At 43.5% G+C, this 24917-nt stretch overlaps 4 protein-coding genes and 1 long non-coding RNA gene across 7 annotated transcripts in view; 3 read left to right on the top strand and 2 right to left on the bottom strand.

The window, feature by feature from the left end:
- Positions 1–4509: 4509 nt before the first annotated feature.
- Positions 4510–9340, bottom strand: rpn1 (ribophorin I). The gene is made up of 10 exons (XM_084029181.1): positions 9012–9340; positions 8263–8327; positions 7653–7959; positions 7319–7528; positions 7041–7233; positions 6809–6908; positions 6580–6718; positions 5950–6069; positions 5593–5847; positions 4510–5498 (listed from the first exon to the last, which is right to left on the bottom strand). The coding sequence occupies exons 1-10, from the start codon at positions 9252–9254 to the stop codon at positions 5325–5327; spliced, it is 1806 nt and encodes a 601-aa protein (XP_083885307.1). The 5' UTR covers positions 9255–9340; the 3' UTR covers positions 4510–5324.
- Positions 9341–10806: 1466 nt separating this feature from the next.
- rab7a (RAB7a, member RAS oncogene family) lies at positions 10807–16201 on the top strand. The gene is made up of 6 exons (XM_084028035.1): positions 10807–11126; positions 12931–12993; positions 13223–13349; positions 14007–14225; positions 14395–14523; positions 14632–16201. Exons 2-6 carry the CDS (start codon positions 12941–12943, stop codon positions 14722–14724), a joined length of 621 nt encoding a protein of 206 aa, XP_083884161.1. The 5' UTR covers positions 10807–11126; positions 12931–12940; the 3' UTR covers positions 14725–16201.
- On the bottom strand, positions 15240–18625 carry hmces (5-hydroxymethylcytosine binding, ES cell specific). Its single transcript, XM_084027918.1, has 7 exons — positions 18515–18625; positions 18167–18392; positions 17759–17902; positions 17457–17678; positions 16959–17113; positions 16686–16878; positions 15240–16577 (listed from the first exon to the last, which is right to left on the bottom strand). Exons 2-7 carry the CDS (start codon positions 18353–18355, stop codon positions 16386–16388), a joined length of 1095 nt encoding a protein of 364 aa, XP_083884044.1. The 5' UTR covers positions 18356–18392; positions 18515–18625; the 3' UTR covers positions 15240–16385.
- A 118-nt stretch (positions 18626–18743) lies between these two features.
- On the top strand, positions 18744–23609 carry LOC311025034 (tubulin monoglycylase TTLL3-like). Of its 3 annotated transcripts, none has more exons than XM_084027707.1 (12): positions 18744–18881; positions 19482–19597; positions 20344–20512; positions 20583–20638; positions 20752–20880; positions 20965–21079; positions 21196–21481; positions 21564–21712; positions 21791–22034; positions 22297–22556; positions 22748–22923; positions 23033–23609. In XM_084027707.1, the coding sequence occupies exons 2-12, from the start codon at positions 19547–19549 to the stop codon at positions 23447–23449; spliced, it is 2052 nt and encodes a 683-aa protein (XP_083883833.1). In that variant the 5' UTR covers positions 18744–18881; positions 19482–19546; the 3' UTR covers positions 23450–23609. The 3 variants fall into 3 exon arrangements, with proteins under 3 accessions (XP_083883833.1, XP_083883832.1, XP_083883831.1); XM_084027706.1 differs by lacking the exon at positions 18744–18881 and adding an exon at positions 20122–20225 and having other exon boundaries at positions 19474–19597; positions 21196–21462; positions 21569–21712; XM_084027705.1 differs by lacking the exon at positions 18744–18881 and adding an exon at positions 20122–20225 and having other exon boundaries at positions 19474–19597.
- Positions 23610–24030: 421 nt separating this feature from the next.
- The window catches only part of LOC311025255, a 131786-nt gene continuing 130899 nt past the window's right edge, over positions 24031–24917 (top strand). Inside the window, exon 1 of the long non-coding RNA XR_014598366.1 lies at positions 24031–24147. This is a non-coding gene — a long non-coding RNA (uncharacterized lncRNA). The remainder of the gene's footprint in view (positions 24148–24917) is intronic.

Raw genomic sequence — 24917 nt, 5'->3', positions numbered from 1 at the left:
AGAGATGCAGTCAAGTCACGCAGGAGGAAATGTGCTGTTATGTAGCGACCCCTGGCGACGAAGACGTGCAGTAGCACTACACTATGTCCTCTCGGTGTGTGTGTGTGTGCATCAAAGTATATTTGCACGAGTGACTCTCAGGGATTAGGCCCAAAAGGCATTGTAATAAGCAAGCAACCAGAGAAGGAGGGAGACTATTGCACAGCTGGAATGTTCCAGTCGGGATTCCCGGTGGCTGGACAGGAAGTGAGAGGAGGTCTGACAGGAAGTGTGTTCTCAGGGAGGGCCAGCATCGGGTGGAGAGAGAGGGAGATGTTTCCTGTTGGCTCTCTCCATATGTTTAGACGCCTCACGTATTCTGTCCAACCCCCCCTTCTCGATTCACTTCACACCCTACATGAGTACATACCAGTTGGCAAATGCTCTTAGCAGCATCCGTCTGCGTTCACGGTATTAAATTATGGGAATTATGCTATTGGAGGACAGTGGTAAGCCAAGACAGTAGATCATGCACACAGGGTAGGATTGTGTCACAGGATGCAGATGTCACCACATGAAGTGAAACTTCCTGCCCATCAAAGCAGTCAGTGCCAGTTTAATGGACTCGCGTTCAGGAGCCCACAGCAGTGGTGATCATGGAAGTAAGGCAAGAAAATTCAAGAGGGACAGATGGCAGAGGAGAAGGCAAGTGGGGAGATTGTAGGTAGAGATGTGATGGAGCGATACGTGGATTGCAAGAGGAAAAATCTCTTTGTCTCCCCTGAGCTCAGTGGACAATCAAAGTTTCCTATCAGCTCTAGAGTAGGGGAAATTGGCTGCCCTGGGAAGGAGAGGGCCACTCTCACAGCCAATGGGAAGTGCCCCTGTCACTCTAATCAGGTCCGATAGAGAAAGTAGGAAATGTGTGCGCGTGTTTGTGCGTGCGCTCAGACACGAGTGCTTTTTAACAGAGAGCAGCTTTGTTTCGCTCGCCTCCATGCGATCCAAGATGATACAAAGTCTAAAGTAGCGTTAGACCTTCATCTGCCGCTCATCCTCTGTACTGAGAGACATGTATGAGCCAGACGGGTGTGTTTTTTGGCAAAACTTGCCCCGAGAGGCATGATCATCAGTGCTTTGATGGAGCGCCATGTGGCAGAGATCAGTGGGTCTTAGTGGGAGCTGTGGACAGTTGCACACAAGGGCGGCAAGGGAAGAGGATTACTGTCTCATCGATACAAATCCATACAGAGAGGGAGGTTGACATCAATATGCACGCAGATGTAGGCAGCACAGGGGCTTTGAGCAAAAGTGTGCGCGATGTAAACATCTGCACGAGAGGACGACCACTGTGGACTTTGATGCTCGCTTTTTTTTGTGCCATCCATCTTTCCTGCTTCCCCTCCGTCCCCACCTCCTCCATGCCAGACAAGAATGCGTCTCTCTGCACCCAAGGCCCAATCCTCTGTTTGAAGTCCCATCTCCGTCTTTGCGCACCCTACGCTGTCCTTCCCTTCCTCCATCTTTGCGTCTGTCTGACTGTCTTATCTTTCAACCTCACTCCTCCCCGTGTGCTGCAGCTGCGGCGGGGGCCACAGACGCCTTCATTGTCCTCCTCTTCCTTGCCCTCACGCTTCTGCACCCGGCCAGATCACACCTGCCACCTGCGCAGGCCACAGGGCCCGGGACCTTAGCCGCGGGGCTTTCATCCATCCCTTACCTGGCCCTTCAGAGCCTCTCATCCCCTCATCCCGGCACCCTGTCACTGAGGAATGGCCGGTGCTGAGGGCCCGGGCAGAGCGGGACACAGAGCTGCCGTTGTGAGAACGTGTGTTTTAAGCAGAGCCAGAGGGAATCAACGCAGGTGAGGCATGTTTGAGGGCAAGTTTTGAGTTTAGATTCGAGTCATATTTCTTCTTTCCGATGACATCCTTTTATGGCGCAGCAGCAGGACTGACTGAATGAATGTGTGTTGTGAGTAACGTGGACTTCGGCGTGTGTGTGTGCATAATAACACGCTGACAGTGAGGGTGGTGGCTCTGTCGCAGTGATTTATGAGAGTGGGCTGTGAAGGGTCTTCTGAGCAGGATATTGTTCCCTGACTGGTGACTTCTGCCTCTCTCTTTGTGAGTGTGTGTGCGTGTCTGTGTGTGTTCAGAGCGAGAAAGATTAAGAGGGAGTGTACTGCAGGTGAGCCCTCAATGTAATCAATCACCAGCACGTCACAAGGCCCAGGGCTTGTGGATTACCTCTTCAACTGATACCTAGTTTGACTCCACATTCTTTTGCATATTCATTAAAATATCTGGCAGATAAAGAAAGAACAAACTCTGCATCTTCACTATACTTTAGGACAGGAAGATAATAATCAACTCCACGCCTGGGGGGGGGGGAATACCATGACAGCTCAACCACATGGCCTAACCAGTCCAACACCCTGTACAAACCCCCATCATCATCCACCTCAAACACACACTCTCACACTCACACGGTTTGTCACATCAGGATACAGTGCTGCACATGAATTCCGGTTTAAACAGTATTCTGCTCCGCTTACGCCAACAGACAAACCGCAGTTCTTCTACAACCAGTAATCACATCCTGGGCCAGAGGACTGGGACTGAGAGGAATGAAAGGCCAATCAACCAAACACCAATACAAATATAATACAAATCCATAACCGTGACAACATAGTTGGTAACAACTAGATGAGAATCAGATACTCCTGCCCAAAAACTAGCGAGCTGAGCATCTCTGCAATCTTTCGCTCTGATTTCATGTTGTTAGCTTCCTTAAAATCACATATTTAATGTATTTTCTTAATGATTCATTGATAGAATTAGCTTTGAAATTATACAGCTGTTACAATTTTTTTTTCCAAAGAGCCTTAAATCTCATCTTTCAGTGTTTCTTTATTTACTGCTGTTTGACCTGATAAGGCAGTATTATTTTAATTCTTGAAAGCAATTTTATTTGAGATATTATTGTTTACTATCACACAAAGGAACACAAATTAATTAACACAAATATAACTAAACAGTCTATATATTGATGACATATTAAATATAAAAATATGGATAAAATAATAGGAAATTGGCGGGATAGAAATCAGGAGCTTGGGGCTGGGTAGTGGTAGCCTACATTAGAGAAAAAAAACAAAATGTTTATTTAATACCATAATAACAATGATGAAGTGTAGACAATAAAAACACAGAACTTTACTGCAAAAAAAATCAATGCCACTTCATTCTATCCTCGTAACCTAATTTAACATATTGTTTCAGATTATTCGTTTTTCTGTCTCAGAAGCTCGTCTGTGGACTTCATCAATCTAGATACTACACTTAACCACCCAAGAGACTTATGAATCTCTTAAATTTTAGTCAAAAGAAAAATTTGATTAACTTTTATTTCGAGGGCGAGTTGGAGTTTAAATTAAGATTTTTTATTTTCATGTTTAACTTCAGTTCAAAATGGCATTTTAACAGTTTGATCCTGGTGAAATGCATTATCAAACTGCTGTAGTTAAATTATGAATCTCCATCGTGTTGATCCCAGGATGAAGGGGCCAGAGAGCTTGAGCATGATGAATTTAGATTTTATTTTGAAAAGCTGTTTTCAAGGCCAATAATGAATTGTATCAAACCTCCAATATCCACAAATGTGAAATGTTTTTCAGTCCCCAAAGGAACACTCAAACTCACAGAGTGACCCGTTTGCATCATTGCGGAGCAACAATCAGACATGAGCTCAGTGGGTTGTTCAAAATAGTCGCTGGTGTTGAGGTGGACGTGTGCAAGCAGCAGCAGTCTGCCTGCTGCGTTCTGCTGTGAGAATGAGACTCAGAGGCTCTCCGAACTCCCGCCGCTCCAAATCTCCGCTGAAGTACAAACACACAAACAAAAATGCTATTGTGTGGCCTTTCACCACCACCAAGCATCAGTGCTAACAGACATTGTCTTTGCCTTCCCTCTGCTGTGTATTTTCAGAATGATTATTGTATGGCACATACAATATGTTAACATTATCATTGTGAAGGGAACGGGGCCTGTTATTATGGAGCAGGAAATGACCTGCCACGACCCCTGGTGACCTCAGAGGGAAAGCGATGACCTCAGACTGACCCATATGTTTTTCTGGGCTCTGGCTGTGATCGAGGCAGGTCAGCTGCTCTGCCGACTGGGAGGAGAGGGCGCTAGGTGGGGTTTCACTGAAACAAGGAACGTAACAATGTGCTGGAAATTCCCCCTGAGGTGCCAGTCTTAAAAGGGGCACCAGTCATCGTGCTTGATTTTTATTTTGGGAGGACATTTTATCTGCAGAATATTCAAAAACGGGGTCAAAATGCGGTAGTTCTGCTGAAAAGGAAAAAAAAGCCTCCAGTATAGTTAAGTGGTGGTTCTAGGCACAGGTGCGCCCTCTTTTGATTATCCAAGGGTACTGCTTCCCCAAATGGACTGGCTGTAAATGAATAATCAATCATCCGTCATTATAAACCAGCTATGATCTAAAAGAAAAACCCATAAATGATCAGTTTCTCAAAACTTTATTTCAAATTTGACAGCTTTCCATATCATTTCCCATGTCTTTGCTCGCATACAACCTAATCTCATGTATTCACTAATCTCATGGTCAAAAAAACGCCACTTACAAAGCAAAAAGAAAATCAATTAAAAAAAAAAAAAATGTAGAAAATATGACTGAAGAATATCAAAAACAAGCATCTGGGACAACACAGAATTAGAGCTTCAAATTTCAATCAAATATAAATGTCAGTCAGGGGCGAGTAGAAAAAACTTCTAAGTGCAATAGAGATATGATTGGAAAAGATCACCTTCATACTTGAAAGCTGGAGATGATTTAATCTTACAATTTGGCATATGTGAGGAAAGACATGAGAACGAAAACACTTGGGCCCTTTTGCTATTAAAAAAAAAAAGAAAAACCCCAACAACCCACACGTACTTAAGAGGGGGAGGGGGGATACAAAATCCAGATTTGAACATTTAAATGAGGTGTCAAGTCTGAGCAGTGTGACAAAGTATAAGTGTAGCTCAACAAACTCAAAGACAGACAAACAAAACAAACAAAAGTTGTGACAGAGCTGCTGTAGAGTGGAGCGCACGGTGACCTCAAGTTTATCACAAGGCACAAGTGTTTGGATAAACCCATCACTAGCAGAAGATGAGATGTTAAATGTCCATGTCTGGCTTCAAAGATGGTGGGGGGGAAAATGTGTAAGCATCACATGTCACATTTTATTTAACGCACGCTCATACAAAAGGTTGGTTGTATGTCGTAGCGTGGTGGTGTGTATGTGTGAATGCTAGTGTGGCAGGAGTAGTTTAGAGGGCATCCAGCAGACTGTCGATGCGGCCGACGAGCTCCTGTCTCTTGGCGGTCAGAGTCTTCTCGCTCTCAATGTAAGCCTCCTTCTTGACCTTGCCCGCCACCAGCCGCTCTGCCTCCTGGCAGGAGCGACACACCAGCTCCTTCACCTGGCCATCCAGCTTCTGCACCTCCCCGACCTGAGAGCACAGAGAGGGGAGTTAGCATCGCTGTACTTTACAGACTATTTCTACTACGGCATTCAATCTGTGCTCTCAAAAACACGTCACTCGCCTTATCGGCCAGGTCGGAGCCCTCAGCTTTGAGGCGGGCCTGCAGCGAGCTGATTTCATTGGTGAGAGTGCGGTGGTCCGCCTCTAGAGTCTTTCGACCACTATTGAGCGCCCCGGTGTCACGTGACTGCTTGTAACGGTTCACCACCTCGTCCATGTGTCGATACAGACCCAGGCGTTTGTTGACCAGAGTCAGCACCTGCTCGGTGATGGAGGCCACCTTCATACGCACCTCAGCCGCAGGGTCCTGAACGTGGAAGAGAGACATACACACGGATTTAAAACGGCAAAGGAAATAGTTATTCAGAATATCTGCCAAATAAGGAAAAAAACAACGACTCTGTCATACCTTTGTGATGGCAAAGTCCAGGCGGACATAGATGATGACAGTGAAGAAGAGGATGTAGAAGGCCCCTACAACCAAGAGAGGCTCCTGCAGCATCAGGATTCTGTTGAAGTTATAATGAACCTGGTAATCACAAAAGAGGTTTCATTAACTCAGATTTGTATACAATTTCACAGCTCATGTCATAAATCTTACTGGTTTGGGGTTTTCTTTCACATAGAAGGCATAGCATGATTTTCTCCACAACGTATTGTAAAATTAACACCTTGTTTAGACCGTTGACACTGTGAGGATACAGTACTGTGAAGAATGTATTGTGAAAGTACAGTGTACCCAGACAGATCTGCTTAGCATTAACCGCCTCGAAAGACGGAGGTATTCAAAATGATCCCACAAACAAAAGCATAGCTGTTCTTAGTAGCTTTCCTCAGCCTTGTTGCACAAAGCATGTTTACTATTTTAGAAAAAAAAATCTTAAATCTGGAACTGATTTAAAAAAATAAAAATAAAAATAAAGATCTGTTCCTGTTGTTACTCAGCAAAGGTATCATGATTACTCTGTAAACCTGCTTCTTGGAACGGTTTGTTTCTCCTGAGGATGTTTCCATAGTCCTTTTCTGCTGTTTGACTCACCACAACATCCTGAATGTGATGCTCCACCAGGTTGTTCTTAGAGGCCACCAGCACCGGTCGGCCAAACGTATCCAGGTATGTATAGTGCAGTTGGTTTGGCATGCGATCAATTTTGTAAGGTGTTTCCACGTGGATGTTCCTGATAGGAAGAAATATGAGAAATGTCATCAAATGCTGCAGAAGTCTCTACTAAAGCTAACATGCTGTTGAGTTGCTTGCGAACACTGACCTGGCCCCCTCTGGCAGGATGATTTTCACAGTGAGGTGATCAATCACCTGATCATCATACACATGGTCAACTAGTCTCATCTTCAGTGCATACTGGTCACCTAGAAGATACAATTATGCAACACACCCTGGGATTCAGTCTACATAGAACGCCTGGGTTTCCGTCATATGCGTCTGCCTTTATGCTCAGTTTTTGTGGTCGTTCAAAAGATTGCTCGGAAAAGTCAACTCACCCAGGGTGTACAGGTACTCGTAGCTGGGCAGATTGTAGCCAAGGATGTAGTGGGTCTTCCAGCCTCCGAACAAGGGGAAACGAGGCCTGATCTCCACCTCCACTGAATCATCCAGAACCTGCAGATGGGACGTGGAGATGTTGCCAATCTCATCTCTGTAGTACACGTCCTGGGCTGAGGCAGGAAGGATAGTCTGTTGAGGAGAAATTACAATGTCATCATCACCATTAGCAACTGTAAAAACAAGTTTAACATCAGCGGTTTGTCTTATACGGCACCTTTAAGGATTTGACAGACGAGATGCCGCTGTCTGACTGACGCTGATAATCGTAACGTGAGAAGGGCCCCTTCAGGACGGCCCCTGTGTGCCTCAAGTCGATAGTCTCTTCTACAGCAATGTTACCCCAGTGAGAGACCTCAATGGTCCGAACGATGCTACTGATGGTGAGGAAGGGGGAGTTGTTTTCATAATGGATCTTCAGGGTATCCTGGACAGTAGAGAGCATACACAACAAACAACGTTTTAGACGGTCTTGCAGCTTCACTTGCACCTCATACCAGACTTTTACTTAATATGCTTCGACTTAATATGCTTTTAAGTAAAAGCTGTACCTCGCTAAATGGAGCGACATCACGGAAAGGTCCATATTCAATGACTTCATCATTCTTGCTGGGGTTACCCAGCTTGGTGTAGGTCTCCACAGTCTTGGAGGCCAGGCGGACACGCGTAGTCTGGCTGCGGGTGGGGTACGGGGAGTACATGTAGTGGTTCCCCTGGAAGACCACCAGCTGACGTTCAGCCTGTGTTATGTGTGAGGGGTGGGGCTTCAGGACGTGGCTCAGTGTCATCTCCACCTTCGCTTTCAGCTGAGCACCTGCTCCCAGACTGGAGGGCAGCTGTACTTTATAGAAAACACCACTGGATGGGAAAATGTGAGACAAAGAGAAGCATGGGTTGGATACACTTGCATAAGGATGTAAAATATCAGCTTCTCGGGAAGTACAACATGCTTGTTTGTGTTTTCAGGAATTCAGTTTTGGATTCTTTTCAGGAAATCCATAGAGGGACTGGTTTTATTACATTATATTGTACATGGAAAATGCTGGCAAAATGACCTTAAGTCTCTGGACTGACAGAAATCAGCTGCACACAAAGGCTGGTGATGTGACATTTTGATTGCTGCAGCAGTGCTTAAAAAAATGCAAGAGTCTGATCTCATACCTTTGGCCCGGAATTGTTGTTTGTTGAAGTTCAAGCGTACCATCATCTTCTTCATCACCCTTCACCTGTGGACACATGGTGCTTTGAGCATACTCTCTTTGAAATAGAACACACTTTCAAGCTAAATACAGCACAAGTGAAATGGTTTATTCCCTGAAGGAACTGTGTGTAGCTTATTAAAAAAACACAGCATTGCTACAGTTTCAAACAGTGCAAGGGGGCAGGCCTGCGCAGTCAAACACGGAAGTGAGCTGCTCAGCTCATACGTGTCATTCAGCCAGTGACAGAGCGTGCAGCGCTGCGGAAGTTAACATCCTATATACCCCCATCATTAACAATTCAAAATGAATCGATCTAATCCAAGTTGAGCTGTTGGGTACATTTCTCCAAATCGGCTCGGGTCAACACACTGCACTAAGCAATACATGGTCGCATGTTGGAATAATAGCTGCCGTTGGCTAAATGGCTGTTTGACTCCTGCTAGCCACAGGACCAAACCAACTCACACACACGCCTGGCTAATAGCTGTGATTTCATGCATTCAGTGCATCGTCTTATAGCATGCAATTATCCCGCGGACTGTTGCTACTGTCGAGTTAAGAAAACCAAATGCAACGTGTGAGAGCAACACGGGTTTTACACACAGCTAAGAGACGAGTAACGTTAGCATACTATGAGGTGGCTAAAGGCTACAAGCTAGCGAGCCGGACACAGAGGGAGGTGTTGGCGTTTACGGGTGTTTGGCTCACCGAAGCTCCGATGTATGCCAGGTGCGGGGCCAGGTCAGCCTCCACCGCTAATATGAAGCTTTGGACGGAAGAGTGTCCCTGGTTGGACAGCACGATCTCCGCGGTGATCTTGGCCAGATGAGTGCCCAGGTCCACTGTCCTCTTCACCTCCTCGTTCACCAAACCGTCCGCTCCGACCTCCGAGCTCACGGCGGCCAGAAGGAGCAGCAGGCAAGCGGCGAGAAATGGCGACTTTCGAGTCATGGTTTGAGAAATTCAGTGCTGAAACACCGGGATAAGAGCGGACAGACTGGAGGGGAAACGTAGAGCAGCAAAGAAAGGCCGCTGTGCCGCTCTACATCAGAAAGGATGACGCTACATTCGGTCCGACGTGATGACGTCACAGCGCGCTCTTTACACCACGCGTGCGTCAAAAGTAACGAACGGAAAGTAGAATACATTATAGAATAAAGATCGTTTTTCAGAATATAAACCATTTAAGGATAACCCGTGTAACATTTACCGCCAAATGTTGGTCCCCGTTGGACTGTCTGACCATGAAATATGCTAGTCAGTCACGTCACCCTCCAATATCTGTCTATCTATGGATATACTGTATATATGCACATACAATAAGTAACTATCTACTAATATACATAAATGTGTGAACAGAGCTGTGTGACATTACAACGTTGCAGTGGAATATACAAATTGGTGATTAAATATATACAAAGTACGTCATATACAGATGAGTACAGATTATTCAGATAAAAGTTTGCTAACAGTTTAAATTGTTTGTACAAATACGTGAGCAACTATAATGGCGTAGTTTCTTTATTTATTTATTTCGCGTACGTGTTGGCATAGACTTTTAGTAGCACAGCCGAAATAGCTCAGTTGGGAGAGCGTTAGACTGAAGATCTAAAGGTCCCTGGTTCGATCCCGGGTTTCGGCAGGCCGTGTTTTTTAGATGGGACCAGTGCAATTACACCCTGGATACGCTGTTGCTGAGTTTGTGGTCAGTTGGTCAAGCGCAACATTAAGACGTCACTTGTATAAATAATCGCCTTAGTAGGATTATTTACAAGTGTTATGGTTTTAGTCAATGATGCTGATCACTTATGCTACACGTTGACTTCTGAAAATGGCATCATTACAGTATTACCTATGAAATAAGAAAAAGCATCTAGTGTCAGTTAAATGGAAAATCAAAGTCATCATCATATCATGAGATTGGCCATCATCAAATATCCAGATAGTATAGCGAGCTGGCCAGGAGGACAAGAAAGCTGTTGATTCTGTTGGAGACCTGGGAACTCATCAAAATCATTACACCTAAAAGTCCAGCACAAGCCCCTGTACAACCACTGGGAAGGAGGTATGTTCGGGATGAACCCCTGTTTTTTATTTGAAAAGGGTGAACTGGCTCACAAACTGCGAACTGTTATGAAAATACCACAGCTGAGCTGCAGACACAGGGACAGTACCAATGAATGAGAAGCATGCATTTTAATTATCAGCTAGTTTCAATGTTTTCACTGGCATTGCTGTTCATTAACACATTTGTCGTATTCGTGAGATTCTATGACATTTAAATACATTAAAAAAGATGTATTGACTATGTGTAATAAATGCAACATGACCTTACATACATGCCAATCTGCTGGATATATGTGATTAAAATCTATTATACTTGATAACATTTGTGTTATCGTGACTTCGTCAGGTTGCTGTGAAACAAGGCGTGCCCAGCGCGTGACGTCAGCCCCGATCGACGGAGCTTGTTTTGGAGGAAGTGCACAGAGCTCGGCTAGCAGTTAGCAGGTTAGCTTGACAGGAAAAGCAAGCGTCAACGGGAACGGGGCGAAACAGACCGTTGTAGCAAATCGCTTCTGTTCCACGAAGGCAGATACGCATAGGCAGTGGCAGTGTTGATTTTGATAAACTGAGTTAGCTACGAAGCTAGCTATCGGGGATTATTTAGCTGTCGACGCTCTAAACGTGTTGTTTTCTTACGGCAGACGCTTATAGGAACTGCTAGCCTGTTAGCTAGCCTGCGCGTTAGCTAACGCTTCCAACCAGGGCAGAAGAAAAGTCCAGTTTTGATCCCTTTTTTACCGCAGCATCATCAACCAGGTTAGTTTGTGGTTACGAACGAAATGTATTAATGATATAGCTGTCGTCAGTAAAGTTTCACATTTGTTAATTTAGCTTAGCTGAACGATAGCTTAAATTAAGAATTGTCATGTATATGGTAACGTTAATTGTTAGACACTGTGTAAAATAGAAATCTAGTTTTAGTTGTTTTGAAAATAGTACGTTTTCAAAACGTCTTCATAGCAAGCTATCTAGCAATTGATCCCTAAATGTAATGTAAAAGTGCCCTGTTAGCCGTTTGCAAGTCTGTTTGATGTTTTTTATGGTTGTTGGGTTAAAAAAGGCTGAGACAGGACTCTGCTTCAGTTTATACAGTAGAAATATGAACAATCAGACAGGTCGACAGATTGATCACATCTATGGATTATACCGGTAAAGACATTGTATACAGCCACAGTTTTTTGCCGTGCTAATCATGCTTGCCAAGTCATGGTTCCGTTAGTCCTGTGTTTTAAAACCATGTGATCAGTCCCTGACACAGTGTCATGGGGTGCAGATTATGAGAGCTACCGATAGCTCTATGCTAGTGTTGCTTCATAAACGGCACTGGTGTGGATTCTGGCCTTTCATTCATTTACGTGGCTGTAAACGTTAAGTGATCTGTGGAGAGAGCCCATGGCAGATTTATCTTTTCTTTTCTTTTTTTCGTCAATAACGCTTTCTCCAAGGTCTAACCTGCATGGTGCGATGATTTAAAGCCCATCGGCGGCAGAGTTTGGACTTTGGTCCTTACAGCTGTATGAGGTGGTTTATTATTACAAAGCAGACTCGTTCAAAGTCAGAAATGCTTGTGAGAACGTTTCAATGCCAATCAGCTCCAATATGGACTCGTGATGGTCCAGATGATTTATTAACAGAAATAATGTTGTTTAATAAGACACATTTCAGTCTGACAACTGAAGGATGTAATTAGAGATGATTATCAGGGAGCGTCTATCAAGACAGGATAGAGTAGACAATGGAGAAGGATGATTACATTTGAAGAGATGAAATGGATAGCCAAGTCCAACAAATGAAAGCACCTATTTTTCCAAGTTTAACAAATAAAATGTTGGAGCTGTTTATTTGTAGTTTTGCTCAAATCATCAACACTTTTTTTTTTGGTCGGACAAATACACGTCTCAGTTAGGAAGTCATGATGCTACACAGTATAGACAATTATGATATGGTATTGGTACACAATATGATGTGATGACATGGTTCCATCAATATGTTTTGGAGTAACTGGGTGTGTGGTCTATTTTTGTTTTTAATTTCTTGTAATCTACCGCTTTATATCTTGTGAATTAAACAATGTCATTTTTTTTCTCCATTGAATGGTTTGTATTATATAATATAAATATCACAAGATCAATGCTTTACAGTATAACAATAACAACCATCTTGGGTGCTAATAATAGTACCGGTATGTCATTTCAACTCAATAGCCCTTGCACTGTCATTGTTATGTTTTGGAAAAGGGGAAAAAATTGCAGTGAATTGTTGAAGAGTCTCATGTAACGGTACAATGGAGTGCAGCATATTGTTTTACCCCTACTGTGTTTTTCTTTGTTTTGAAGTGAAGGAAACATATGAATGGTCGACAATGTACTTGGTTTAATTCCTAAACAGCCACATTTCTTTTGGAATGAATATTAAGAAGACACATTTTATGATTAAACCTGTTGGCATATGTCACTACGATGTAGTTCCTGTATCCGTCTTGTTAGAGCAATTACAGCTTTGGCCTGCTTCTATTATGTGTTTTTCGTCTCCCGTCTAATCTCCTTTCTTGTCTTTACAGCTGTGGCACGATGACCTCAAGGAAGAAAGTACTACTCAAAGTCATCATCCTCGGAGACTCAGGGTGAGTAGGAGAACAATAAAGAGTGATGCCTGATGGTTTATTGTAAAGACAACACTTAACTGTGGTATTTAATCTGATCTGAACGTATGCACACTTTCATACAACATGCAGGAAACCTTTTTGTGCTTCACCAATCAAGGACATCACAAAGACATTTTTCTGTTTCTGTTTCACTTTCACTCTCACTCACAATATCACTGTTGTCCTGTGATGTTTCTTTTTCTCATAGAGTTGGGAAGACCTCATTGATGAACCAGTATGTGAATAAGAAGTTCAGTAACCAGTACAAAGCCACAATAGGTGCTGATTTCCTGACGAAAGAAGTTATGGTGGATGACAGACTTGTCACAATGCAGGTACGGAGGAAGTGATACTCCCAGGAAAACACAATCATATCCAAGGGAATCGCAGAATGCAATATAATGCTTATAAAATATTTGATATTAAAAACAACAAGAAACAATTCTAATTGTTATCCCTCACACTAACAATGGACTGCCAATGCTGTACCACAATACATCCATCTTATTGTAAATTACTTTTCTGTAAAAAATATTTATTTCTCCATTCATGAAAACATATTTAAGGCTTAAACTCATTAGTTGATTTAAGGTTAAATTAAGAATTAAGTTTAACTTGAGCTGGATAACTGGTCAGGATATTTCTTTCAGTATTTGTATTCTACATTCTATTCTACATACACAATGAACTGGCTACAAAGCTGCATTTTCTAAATAAACAGCAACTGGACCTGTGATGCTGGGTTGTAAAAATAATCTAAAAGAAGGCAAACAACAACACTTTTAATGACAAACACAAACAAAGTCTCATGATTTTCTTAGATGTCTGTACCATAGATAACTTCAGACTTCATATCAGCAATTGAACAAACGGTGCTAGGTAATTTGGTAGATCTGGTTAATGTGAACCGTAATACCGTAATCTCTTTATTTACAGTAATCCGATTATCTTGTGTATCTAAACACACGTGTCTTCTGTTTTCTGTATCTCAGATTTGGGACACAGCAGGTCAGGAGAGGTTCCAGTCCTTAGGCGTAGCGTTCTACCGTGGAGCAGACTGCTGCGTCCTGGTGTTTGATGTAACGGCACCCAACACCTTCAAGACTCTTGACAGCTGGAGGGACGAGTTCTTGATCCAGGCCAGCCCTCGAGACCCAGAGAATTTCCCCTTTGTGGTGCTGGGCAACAAGATTGACTTGGAGAACAGACAGGTGGGTCCAGATAATCATATTGTTGTTTACCAGAGGTGTCATTATGTGCACCATTTTTCTTCTAAAGCTATGGTTAGTCATTTTAGAGGCCATATAATAGCTCGGATTAAACAGTCACACTCTTATGTCAGATGTTTCTATGTATAACATCAGCTCCTTTGTGTTTCAGGTAACAACCAAGCGAGCACAGGCTTGGTGTCAAAGCAAGAACAACATCCCATATTTCGAAACCAGTGCCAAGGAGGCGATCAACGTAGAGCAGGCCTTCCAGACTATTGCACGCAACGCCCTTAAACAGGTAACGGAGGCCAGCATGAAATCCTATTTGACTGCGTGACCCCGTGTCGCCAATGTCATGGAATAACATGTGAACGATGGGAGATGCAAATATATTGTGTGATTTCAGGAGACCGAAGTGGAGCTGTACAACGAGTTTCCTGAGCCAATAAAGCTGACTAACAAGCCAGACAAGACACCAGCGGAGACCTGCAGCTGCTGAGAACTCAGAAGATCCACGGAGGGGTTTTCACTGCCCTCACTACCCTGTCTTGCCTTGTCTATATATCCCTTATCCCATGGCCCACTGTGTTAAACCCTAATGCCCAACATACAGTACAAGCAGCGTCCCACTCATTGAGTATACTACGACATACAAACATGCTGCGCTCACCTCCTTACGTATACAAAACACATTTTCTATAAAATATGAGTCTCCTAGCCCAAAGAACACCGAAAGGAAACATTATGGATTTACTTGTACGATGTATATTACTTCCCAGTTTCCCTACATACCTTTTTCATGGCGCTGGTGGTTTTGGCTGACCTCGTTTTTTTGGTTCCACATATATCGCTGCTTTCATGCCCAGTTTTGGTTGTAACTGCTTTTATTTGATAAATTGAAGCATTATATCTACATGTTTGTGTTGATGAGTAAAGTTAGAAAACTAATATTTTGTTGTTTTTTTAATCAAAGTTTATTTCGCAGTGGTGGTGGTCCTCTTACTTTCATGGCCCGCCACTGCTGCATGAATAGAGGAAACACTGCTCCCGCTTTTTACTCATTTGTGTTGTGGCTTAAATTTGTTTCGACTCTCAAAAACACTTGTTACCATGGGATCACTTTACATCATGCAGTTTAAAAAAAAGAAGTTGAACTGAGGTGGCGGAGGATCAGAATCTGTCTGGGTGCATGTCGGTCACACTAATATGCTGCCTGCTGATTCTTGTTAATTGGCACAGAATTGAAAAATCCAGTTCTGGGACTTTTTTTTTTTTTCTTTTGCACTTTGCTGTCATCCACTTATTAAAGACTTGTTCAGACATCTCATTTTGGAGCCAAAATACATGTAATTGTAGCTCAGGTTGAGGAAAGTGTGTGAATCCAGACTCGGCTCCTTGCCTAAGTGCGGTCCCTAACATGCTATGTGCTGTTCCTCTATTGGGAAAACTAAGGTTCATCATGTTATTCTTGGTACAACATTGTGAGAATGAACCAAATGAAGACAGCATTGCTTTCTACCTGACAGCCCCGGGGAGGAGAGTTTTTTTTCTCAAGTATAAATATCATTCATAACTGAGTACTATTAGTAAATACGTTTATTTTTACTTTCAACTATTGCAAGACTTTGTATATTTGCAAGCCTCAATCATTGTGTGGGGAAGGCAAAAGGTTGTGTTGTAAATCTCCATATCCGACTCTGCCAGTTGCTCGTTTTGGCAAACAATTTAAGTGCTTGACATTTCTTTTAACCGATCAGATCTTTAACTGTCTGTTCGTATTCTGTTAAAACTTTGAAATGCATTATAGATTACAAGATAGCATACATACTGTAACTTTGAAAGAAGAAAACAATATTGGGGGGAGTATTGGCATTCATCATTATTATATTATTAATATGATAAATGCATAGCATCTGCATTGTTTCAAAATGTCTTTGCGTTTCAAGTAATAAGGGTAATAAAAATCTTGAATAAAGCATGGGGGGGGTCTTCATTTCTGACTTTTATTGACAATGTTTTGAAGTTAAATAGTATGTGTAGCACTCTTTTATACAAACATTTAAAACAGGTAATTACTAAGCAAAGGCATGTTTTTCCCCACAACTGTCAAAATAGTAATGTGGATTAAATCATTTCTGAACACAGTCCCAGTTCACATCCTCAGGTGGTTTTTGGTTTCTTATTGGCTCCCTGAAGCCACAGCTTAAGTGCTCCTGTAGACTTGGACTGAGTATCTGCCTTGCTTTCTTGCTCTTCTGTACTCCCACATGTGTCGGGTTCTTTCCTCTTTGAAGGTGCACCGCTCGTCAGCCAGCTCATCATCATCTTACTGCTGGCTGTGGGTTTGGGCTCCTAGGGGTTAAGGGTACGTTTTGTCAGCTTAAACCTCTCTGCTTGACAACTGACACTTTAGCACTAAATATTCCAACCACAGAGTAAAATGCAGAGTAAATCTGATACCTTTTTGATGTTAGGATCCACTGGCTGAAGGCACTCTGGAGAGTTGTTGCGGGAGTTGTTTACTAGCGAAGACACGGGATGAAACGTCACACTGTTTTTAGACTGGAGCAGTTTCAAGGCATCTAGAGATTTCACCTCCCCAAAATCCAGCCATTTCCGCACTTCTTCCTCTCCATCCAGGATTGCTGGCATCCTAAAACAAAACCACGCTGTGATTTAGTATTTCATACAGACGGCAATGAAAAAAAAAGTTTCTCCAATAACTATCCTTACCTATCATGGATGCTTTCCAGGCTTGGAGAAGCACACACCGTGATTACACTATATGTGTAAAGGGGCTCTCCGCCACCTGGAGGTGTCCAGCAGTCAAACAGTCCAGCCATAGTCAGCAATTTCCATCCTGTCCACTTACCGAGTGCTTCTTCTCCCTGACCAACACACAGCAAAGAGTGGAGGGGTATGACCACAAGAGTTTGCAGGCTTTATAAAAAAAATAAAAATAAATGTGACAGATTTTGTTGGTATGGTTGGAATTTTTTTTACACTCCGTAGCTTGCATCAAAACTAAAGCAAATGTTTGTATCTAGCCTGAAACTTGAATGTTAAAGAAACACCTGGTGGACACATGCACATTTTGGCTTTGGCTCATCTCCCACACAGGATATTTTCTGCCATGGCAATTTCCGCAACAGCTGCATTCTCTCTACTTCTAATCTGGATGAAAGCAAATGTCCATGGTGCTTATATTGCAATAGAAACCCCAATATGAACCTCTGTCAAGTCAGGAGAGGCCTCTGGAGGGCACGCCGTCTCTGAACTTGTTTCATTACAAGCAGAGGTCGCGGGGTCATCCTCTTCCTTCGTTTTCTCCTGACCGTTTTCCTGAGTCTGAGGGAAGTATATGAAGAAAGGCTGCTTGTCTTTTGCCTGCCTCCTCCACTCATAAAAGCCGTCAGCCAGGATGACGCAGCGCTGCCCTTTTATCAGCGGGTCCTGGGGAGACAACAGAGTGATTAGTCACTCCTGTGTGCACAGAAACCATATAACATAGATGTGCCTGAGACAGCATGCACCTTGTATGTTTTCTTCTCCAATATATTTTCACTGCGGCAGTTGTTGGTGCTGTATTGCATCTTTCTTGGGTCATTGTCTCTGAACCAGGCAGGTACCAGACCCCAACGCATGGAGGCCAGCACACACTCATCAACGGGAGCATTCTGGAGACACAGAAGGAGAGCACGGTAACATAAACACCTGTCATGTATAATACTATTGAATGCAATACACTCTGCAGCTTTCTTTTGGAGGGATGCAGGGCTTACAATGGCTGTGACAAAAACACGTTTTATGTTAATAATGTCTGTGTGGGTTGTTATGTTAAGTTAAGGGGCGAAATCTTAAATCATGTCTACCTGTTTGGCTTACCTTGAAACAGTTTATGAATCTCAGTCAGGTACGGAAATATACAACCGTTACGTTACCTTATCAAAATGTGTGTGTGACAGCAGGACGGGACTTGTAGTCTGGGGGCTCTTGTTGTAAGAGGGTCGGTATTTGTCCTCATCCCCATCCCTCCAGCGGGGCTGTCTCCGCCGCCCTGCCCGGTCTCTGTAGCAGCAGGCTCGGCTCACCTCGTCGGAAGCAAGGGTGCACGCGGTTCTTCCACACATTTCACGGCGATAACGGAACTTTTTTTTTTTTAGCCACCTGCGAGACAGATTCAAAATACGTTAACGAGCTAGCTGAGATAGCACACCTCGTTCGCTTGAGTGGAGTTCGGGAAACAAAACGAGTCTTTGTTAGTAGCTGTAAACCATCGCTCGACTTACCTGTTTTAAATGTGCTGATGTGTGTCGTAGAGTTTGTTAGCGTTAGATGTATGTTTCGAGCGTGAGGAGGATGTAGAGTGGGGATTTGCCCGGGCAGAAAGTAGGCTGGAGCGCACGTGACATCGTGACGTAGGAAGACCCAAGATGGCAGAACAGAAAAATTCAAAATAGAAACAACAAAACACACACGCACACCCGCGCGCACACACACGCACGCACGCGCGCACACACCCCACAACCATGTATGTCAAGTTTCTCTGACCTTTGACGTGATCTGGAACGCTCAGTAGTTGCCATGGAAACATTAAACAGGTCGAGGGTCGTTGTTCACCGTACTGGAGTTAACACACCTGTGTCACCTCAGCAGGTAAGCGCAACAGATACTAAAACTAAGCCTTGCTTAAAACGGTAGACTTGCTGTAGCCTTACATTTTGCTAATACTCCAGTCGAGGAAGTCAGTATTTCCTGATGCTAGCTATTTTGCCACTACGTTGTTGTTGTTTTTTTTAAGATATGCAATGAGAAGTTTGAAGTGATACCAACGTTAGTTTTAAAAAATGAAGCACTTGTAATCTGTGGCGGCTTTATTGCAAGTATTTATTACAATGAGAATAAAATATCTAACATTTTTTGTACTACTTATACTATTCACAGACTGATGTGAATGAATGGAAACTACAGTACAGTAGGGTTTTAATTAGCATTTCAGTTGTTGGCTGAGTATCACACCCTGTCTTGGGTGTTAGGTATAAGCCTGACAGGTGTAGCCAAGTTGTCTTCAATAGAGCAATTTGACCCACTTTGTGGTCCAGTGCACTTAGAGAGAAACGGATCTACAAGTTGGCGATGCATAACACCTGAAGTTTACAGTGTTTTAATCATTGTATATATGCACACATTATTATTTTTGTTACATTTGTGCACACCTTTATACGCCCCGTGAATGCTAGCCTGTGTCCTCTGCAGCATATTGAGTCTGATCGAACCATGAAGCAGAGCCAAAGGAAAGATAACCTGAAGAATGAGAGCTGATGTCAGTATGGAAGCCACCAGGTCCATACAGTCTGTCGAGACAGACAGCGGTGAGAGACGGAAAGCAATATCCTACTTCCAAACTGCAGTAACATATTCCACTTTTAACTGATATGAGTTCTTATTGACAACAAAAGCGCAGATTGCAGCTTCAATAGGAGAAATTCTGTGTTTTCGTGTTGTAATTTGCTGAGGTTTCTAAAATGAAACTACTTCACACTTTCGAAGGACTTAATTCATAGAGCTGACTCATAATATCCTATAAGGCATATTAATGCTGAGGTCAGGAGGACAGATGGCCAAACTTTTAAACTAAGAGACTTTTTCACAACTAACAGTTTTGTAGTGGCCATTTGTCCAACAAAAATCTAAATCAAAATCACAATCAAAGCAAACGATGGCTCCTACTGCCTCTCTTGCGCTGGTTAAAAACCATAGGCCCACCCAGGTGCATGCTGGTCCTATACCTGACTACCTACCTATGTAATATCAGGTGCCCACAGTATTACCCAATTCAAAACAAAATACTTGTTATGCAAAAACTAAATATGCTATGTGTGTGTGTGCACGTCAGGTACACCACCTAAGGTCAAAGTTCGCCACAGTTTTGTCAGTTTACCTGCACTTAACCAAGACAGACTGAGGACAGCCAAAAGGCTTGCAGACAAAGCTGTCAGGGTGAGTTAACATTACTGGATAGATATCACATTAATGGTACAAATATATTACAACATTACAGTTCTGAAGGTTCCACAAAGTTGTCCATTACTTAGGCGTCTGCTTTGATTCCTCTCAGATGCATAAGGTGTTCTCTGTCCGGGGCCCTTACCCTGTCATCAGGGCAGCACTGAGGGCCAGAGGCTGGGTTGAGCAGCGCATGCCCCACCCAAACCACCGTGCTCACCTGCATCGCAGCAATGAGGGCAGAGTCAGCTCTAATGATGGAGCCGTTGACAGCGATGACGGTGAGCTAAATGAAAGTGGGTGTGGATATCTGTCTTTATCCCATCATTTATTAACATTACTCCTCCTTAGATAACTCAGACGATGTCACAAAAGAGCCGGATCAGGATGGACTTCACCATTTCATGGTAATGGGGGGGTGAAAGATTGTTCCTTACCTTGTGAAATATGTTGGAAATTTAAGGTTTGTAACTGCATTATTAAACAGGTTCAGCTATCATCCTTTCCCCTCCTCATACAGTCTCACCTGGTGCGGAACGAAATGGTTTATTTCTATTGGACGAACCGTAGCAATGCCATTAATGCCAACAGCTTGCGAAAAGAACAGATTACTAATCATTTTGCAAAAGCCGACAGCTTCACCACCAAGGTACATTTGCTATGCTGCTATAATTTCTTCCACCAAAAAGATTCCTATTAGCGGTTTCCTCTCAAATCGTCTTTTCCTTTTCAGGTTGGGTTGTGTACGAACCTGAGGAACCTGCACTGGTTTGACACGGCTGACCCAGACGACTTCTTTCCTCGCTGTTACAGACTAGGAGCTCGGGATGAGAAGTCTGCTTTCATTGGTCAGATCTGACTTTATGGTCCAACTAGTTCTCTTTTCAATGTATTTGCAGCATAGCTCTACTTTCACAGAGAGACGCTGTGAATGCATGCCTCCCTGTCTCTGTGTTTTGTGTAGAGGACTACAGGAGGACAGCCTGCACCAGTCTTTTGAAGTACATTGTGGAGCGGGGGCAGGGTGTTCAACGAGAGGGAACTTGCCAAAACATTCGGTCTGTGAGGAAGCGAAGCAAACAATCCAAACCGGTGGACCTTTCCCAAATGATTAACAGTGCACTCAAGGTGTGCCAGGAGTTTCTGGACAGTCTGCAGCATCGTGACATTGACATAAAGTTGGGGGCACCGCAAACACTTACAAAGGAGGAGTGGGCAGAATTTATCAACGGTTACTACCTTGTTGTTCAGTGAGTATTGTGTGTGGGAGTAAAAGGAAACCAACATGCTCTCTTCACTATCTCACTGCTGTCTCTCTGTTTCCTCACTCAGTGCAGGAGCTGAGATCGAGAACAGTGATCAATATGTTACCTGCTGCGAAGCCGTGCTACAGAGGCTGATGGAGGTCAGTCCACAGCTGGAGATAGATGGAATACACAACACCTGGATCATCAAACCCGGAGCGAAATCCAGGGGCAGAGGTAAGACGTCACACACTATCAAACAGTTCACATGATATCTGGCAGAGTTCTGGCTGACCTGCCACACCTGCCTTATAGGTATCAAATGTGCCAAGCGTCTGGATCAGATCCTCCGGGTGGTGGACGTTGATCCAACCCTGATCAAGGAAAGCAAGTGGGTGGTGCAGAAGTACCTGGAGCGCCCCTTACTGATCCACGGCACCAAATTTGACGTGCGGCAGTGGTTCCTTGTCACCGACTGGAACCCTCTGACTGTGTGGTTCTATAAAAAGTGCTACTTGCGCTTCTCTACACAACCGTACTCACTAGATACACTGGACAGGTAAGACAGAGATAGTTCTAAAGCAACGGGGGGGAAACCAGATAAACATTTATTATGGTCTGATGCTTAATATTGAAATTCATTATCCGATTTCTGTGTTTTTATACCTTTTTACTAAATGTGTCATGGTCTGATCACATGACCAATATACCATAACCAAAGAGAAGGTAGTTTGAAGACAAACTGAAGAGTAGAAGTAGTGAAAGCTCATTTCTCTAATCACAGCCTCTTGACTGTCAACTTCTTGACCCCGTCCTTTCAGCTCCGTCCACCTGTGTAATAACTCTATCCAGAAGCACCTGACCCCTTCACAGCAACGGCATCGTGGTATCCCAGCAGACAACATGTGGTCAGATGACCAGTTCAGGATGTTTCTCTCCAGCCGGGGCCAGGAAGCTCAGTGGCAGACAGTGGCAGTCCCCGGGATGAAGAAGGCTGTGACCCACTCGTTACAGACAGCACAGGACCTGATGGAGTCACGTAAAAACACATTTGAGCTCTACGGCGCCGACTTCATGTTCGGTACGATGTAGTCTCTATGAATGGATTCTGCATTCACATGCAGAGTCTGTAGGCAATGGTGTGGGTTCCGTTTGTCATCTGAGTAGTATTGATCAATCACGTTCGCACAACAGATTTTAAACAATAAGCAGTGTACGGTAAAAGAAGTCTTGGCCTGAATGATGTTGGACATTTTCTTCTGTGTTTCTTAGGTCGTGACCTGCATCCCTGGCTGTTAGAGCTCAATGCCAGTCCCACTATGGCTCCCTCCACCCCTGTGGCAGCCCGCCTCTGTACTGCTGTGCAGGAAGACACATTACGAGTCATCCTGGACCGAAGAGCAGACCACACTGCAAAGACTGGAGACTTTCAGCTCATTTATAGGCAGGTAGGAAGCAGTTGTCCCTCCTCCTCCTCTTCAGGTTGAAGTGCACATTAAGGTGGCCCACATTGTGAGGGTGATATGCATTACTTTAGATGTCACTTTTGGTCTCTAGGCAGCAGTAGATGTGCCGCCGTATGTAGGACTCAACCTACTTGTTGAGGGTTACAAGATCAGGTGCTCCTGCCCACTTCCTCCGCTGGGGTCCGCCAAACATTCAGCACCAAAACACTGTGGCCCCATCAAGGAGAAAGAACCTGCAGCAGAAAAAGTAAAGCCTCTGCCGAAGATGTTGTTGAAGACTCGGCTCAGAAATATCAGCAGTTCAGTTCCACCAGCTCCTCTTCTTCCTCCTGAGCCACCTGTGCACGCTCCTATTGAAACCTTATCACTTGACCTGCCAATGACTGCGAGGTCCATCCTGCCCATTAGTCACCAGTCTCACTCTGTACTTTTGTGGAAGAGGAGACCAGAGGTATCAAAAGTCCACTCAGAGAAATCTAACCCTGTACCTCTTTGTCTTTGGAGATGACCATTCCAAAACAGTCCCGACAAGCAGCCACCAGCACCTTGAATACATAAAAGACTTTCAAAAGAGGTTTGTTGGCCAAATCATTCACATACTCCTTCAGCTTGAACTTTCTTTTTGCGAGTGTTTTGCCTACCTCAAAGTTAAGTCTGAATTAAAGAGATTGCCATGGCTTGTTTTTCAATCACTACTTTATTTTTAGGGGTTCTATTTATTTCAGTTTTAACAGTGCACCTGTTAATTTGTATAATAGAACAGGATAGGACTTGATACCATCAGGGGTGAGTGAGACAACCCTCCAGGCAGTCGGCATGACCTGATTTGTGACCAGATCGAGATGGCAACACACATAGATGATATAGAATTTGATGACTGGACTCACATCGAGAGGGTCCCGGGTTCGATTCCCGGGTCGGGTTCGGGCTCCTTCTGTGTGGAGTTTGCATGTTCTCCCAGTGTAAGCCCGGGTTCTCTCTGGGTTCTCCGGCTTCCTCCCACAGTCCAAAGACATGCAGGATGGGGATAGGTTCATTGATGACTCTAAATGTCCTGTAGGTGTGAATGTGTGCGTGAATGGTTGTCTGTCTATACATGTCGTTCCTGTGATAGACTGGCGTCCTGTCCAGGTGTACCCTGCCTTCGCCCAATGATAGCTGGGATCGGCTCCAGCCCCCCCGCGACCCTGAATACAGGATAAAGCGGTAGAAAATGGATGGATGGATGGACTCCGGTTGGTTCATGCAAAGTTAATGCAGTAGTACCGTAAACTTGCATTTTCTCTACTGGCCATCAGGGGGCGAATTATCTGGTTGCAAAAAAGTCTGATTACATGGAAGTCATATAAAAGTAAAAATGGGATAAATGCCACTTGAATTAAGTTAAGGAGTTAATTTCACATTTGACATCCACCGGTCATAAAAACCTATATAGAAAATAAATACTATAGTCATACTTCAAATTTACATTATATTCTTCAAAGAATTCAGCTATCAAAATGATTTCATCCACAGTTCCAGATTTCAACATTATAATTTTTAAGCAAATCATTCATCATTTTCATCATTAACCAAATTGAAGTGAAGTAATTTAGACAGCAGACCAGACAGATGTTTTAATGGAGATAATGCAAACATTATTTAGAATTAAAATGATGGGATTAGATGTTACACAGCACATGGGAATCAAAGGAAATTAAATAACAGACAAGTGTGCAAAGGAAGCCACAACATAGAGTAACGATGACATCACTGCAAGATAGAACAGGACATTTAATTTCAAGGAAAGTAGGTGTGAGGAAAGGCACACGGAGAGAGAAGAAACCATAATATCCAGGTTAGGTTTTGGGCATTCTGGATTAAACAGTACATCGTTCAAAATAGGGAAACAGAATACAGGAAGCTGTGAATTTTTGTAATCAGGAAGATACTTGACGACATTTTGTGTTTTACTGTCCAAAATATGATGGTGAAAG

The sequence above is a fragment of the Eutrigla gurnardus genome (assembly GCF_963514095.1).
Source record: "Eutrigla gurnardus genome assembly, chromosome: 2".
NCBI classification, from domain to species: Eukaryota; Metazoa; Chordata; class Actinopteri; order Perciformes; family Triglidae; genus Eutrigla; species Eutrigla gurnardus.
This window is presented reverse-complemented; position numbering and strand designations above follow the sequence as displayed.

Excerpts from the sequence above, each read along its gene's own strand:
- hmces (XM_084027918.1), bottom strand. The coding sequence starts at position 18,355 with ATGTGTGGAAGAACCGCGTGCACCCTTGCTTCCGACGAGGTGAGCCGA. Across the intron at positions 17,903-18,166 it reads CACACACACATTTTGATAAG|AATGCTCCCGTTGATGAGTG; the intron begins GTAACGTAACGG and ends CTGTGTCTCCAG. Across the intron at positions 17,679-17,758 it reads TGGAGAAGAAAACATACAAG|GACCCGCTGATAAAAGGGCA; the intron begins GTGCATGCTGTC and ends TTGTCTCCCCAG.
- rpn1 (XM_084029181.1), bottom strand. The coding sequence starts at position 9,254 with ATGACTCGAAAGTCGCCATTTCTCGCCGCTTGCCTGCTGCTCCTTCTG. Across the intron at positions 5,848-5,949 it reads TGGACTTTGCCATCACAAAG|GACCCTGCGGCTGAGGTGCG; the intron begins GTATGACAGAGT and ends TTCCACGTTCAG. Across the intron at positions 5,499-5,592 it reads TGGCCGATAAGGCGAGTGAC|GTGCAGAAGCTGGATGGCCA; the intron begins GTGTTTTTGAGA and ends CAGGTCGGGGAG.
- rab7a (XM_084028035.1), top strand. The coding sequence starts at position 12,941 with ATGACCTCAAGGAAGAAAGTACTACTCAAAGTCATCATCCTCGGAGAC. Across the intron at positions 13,350-14,006 it reads ACAGACTTGTCACAATGCAG|ATTTGGGACACAGCAGGTCA; the intron begins GTACGGAGGAAG and ends TCTGTATCTCAG. Across the intron at positions 14,226-14,394 it reads TTGACTTGGAGAACAGACAG|GTAACAACCAAGCGAGCACA; the intron begins GTGGGTCCAGAT and ends TTTGTGTTTCAG.
- LOC311025034 (XM_084027705.1), top strand. The coding sequence starts at position 19,537 with ATGAGAGCTGATGTCAGTATGGAAGCCACCAGGTCCATACAGTCTGTC. Across the intron at positions 21,482-21,563 it reads GGTTACTACCTTGTTGTTCA|TGCAGGAGCTGAGATCGAGA; the intron begins GTGAGTATTGTG and ends TTCCTCACTCAG. Across the intron at positions 22,924-23,032 it reads TTCAGCTCATTTATAGGCAG|GCAGCAGTAGATGTGCCGCC; the intron begins GTAGGAAGCAGT and ends TTTGGTCTCTAG.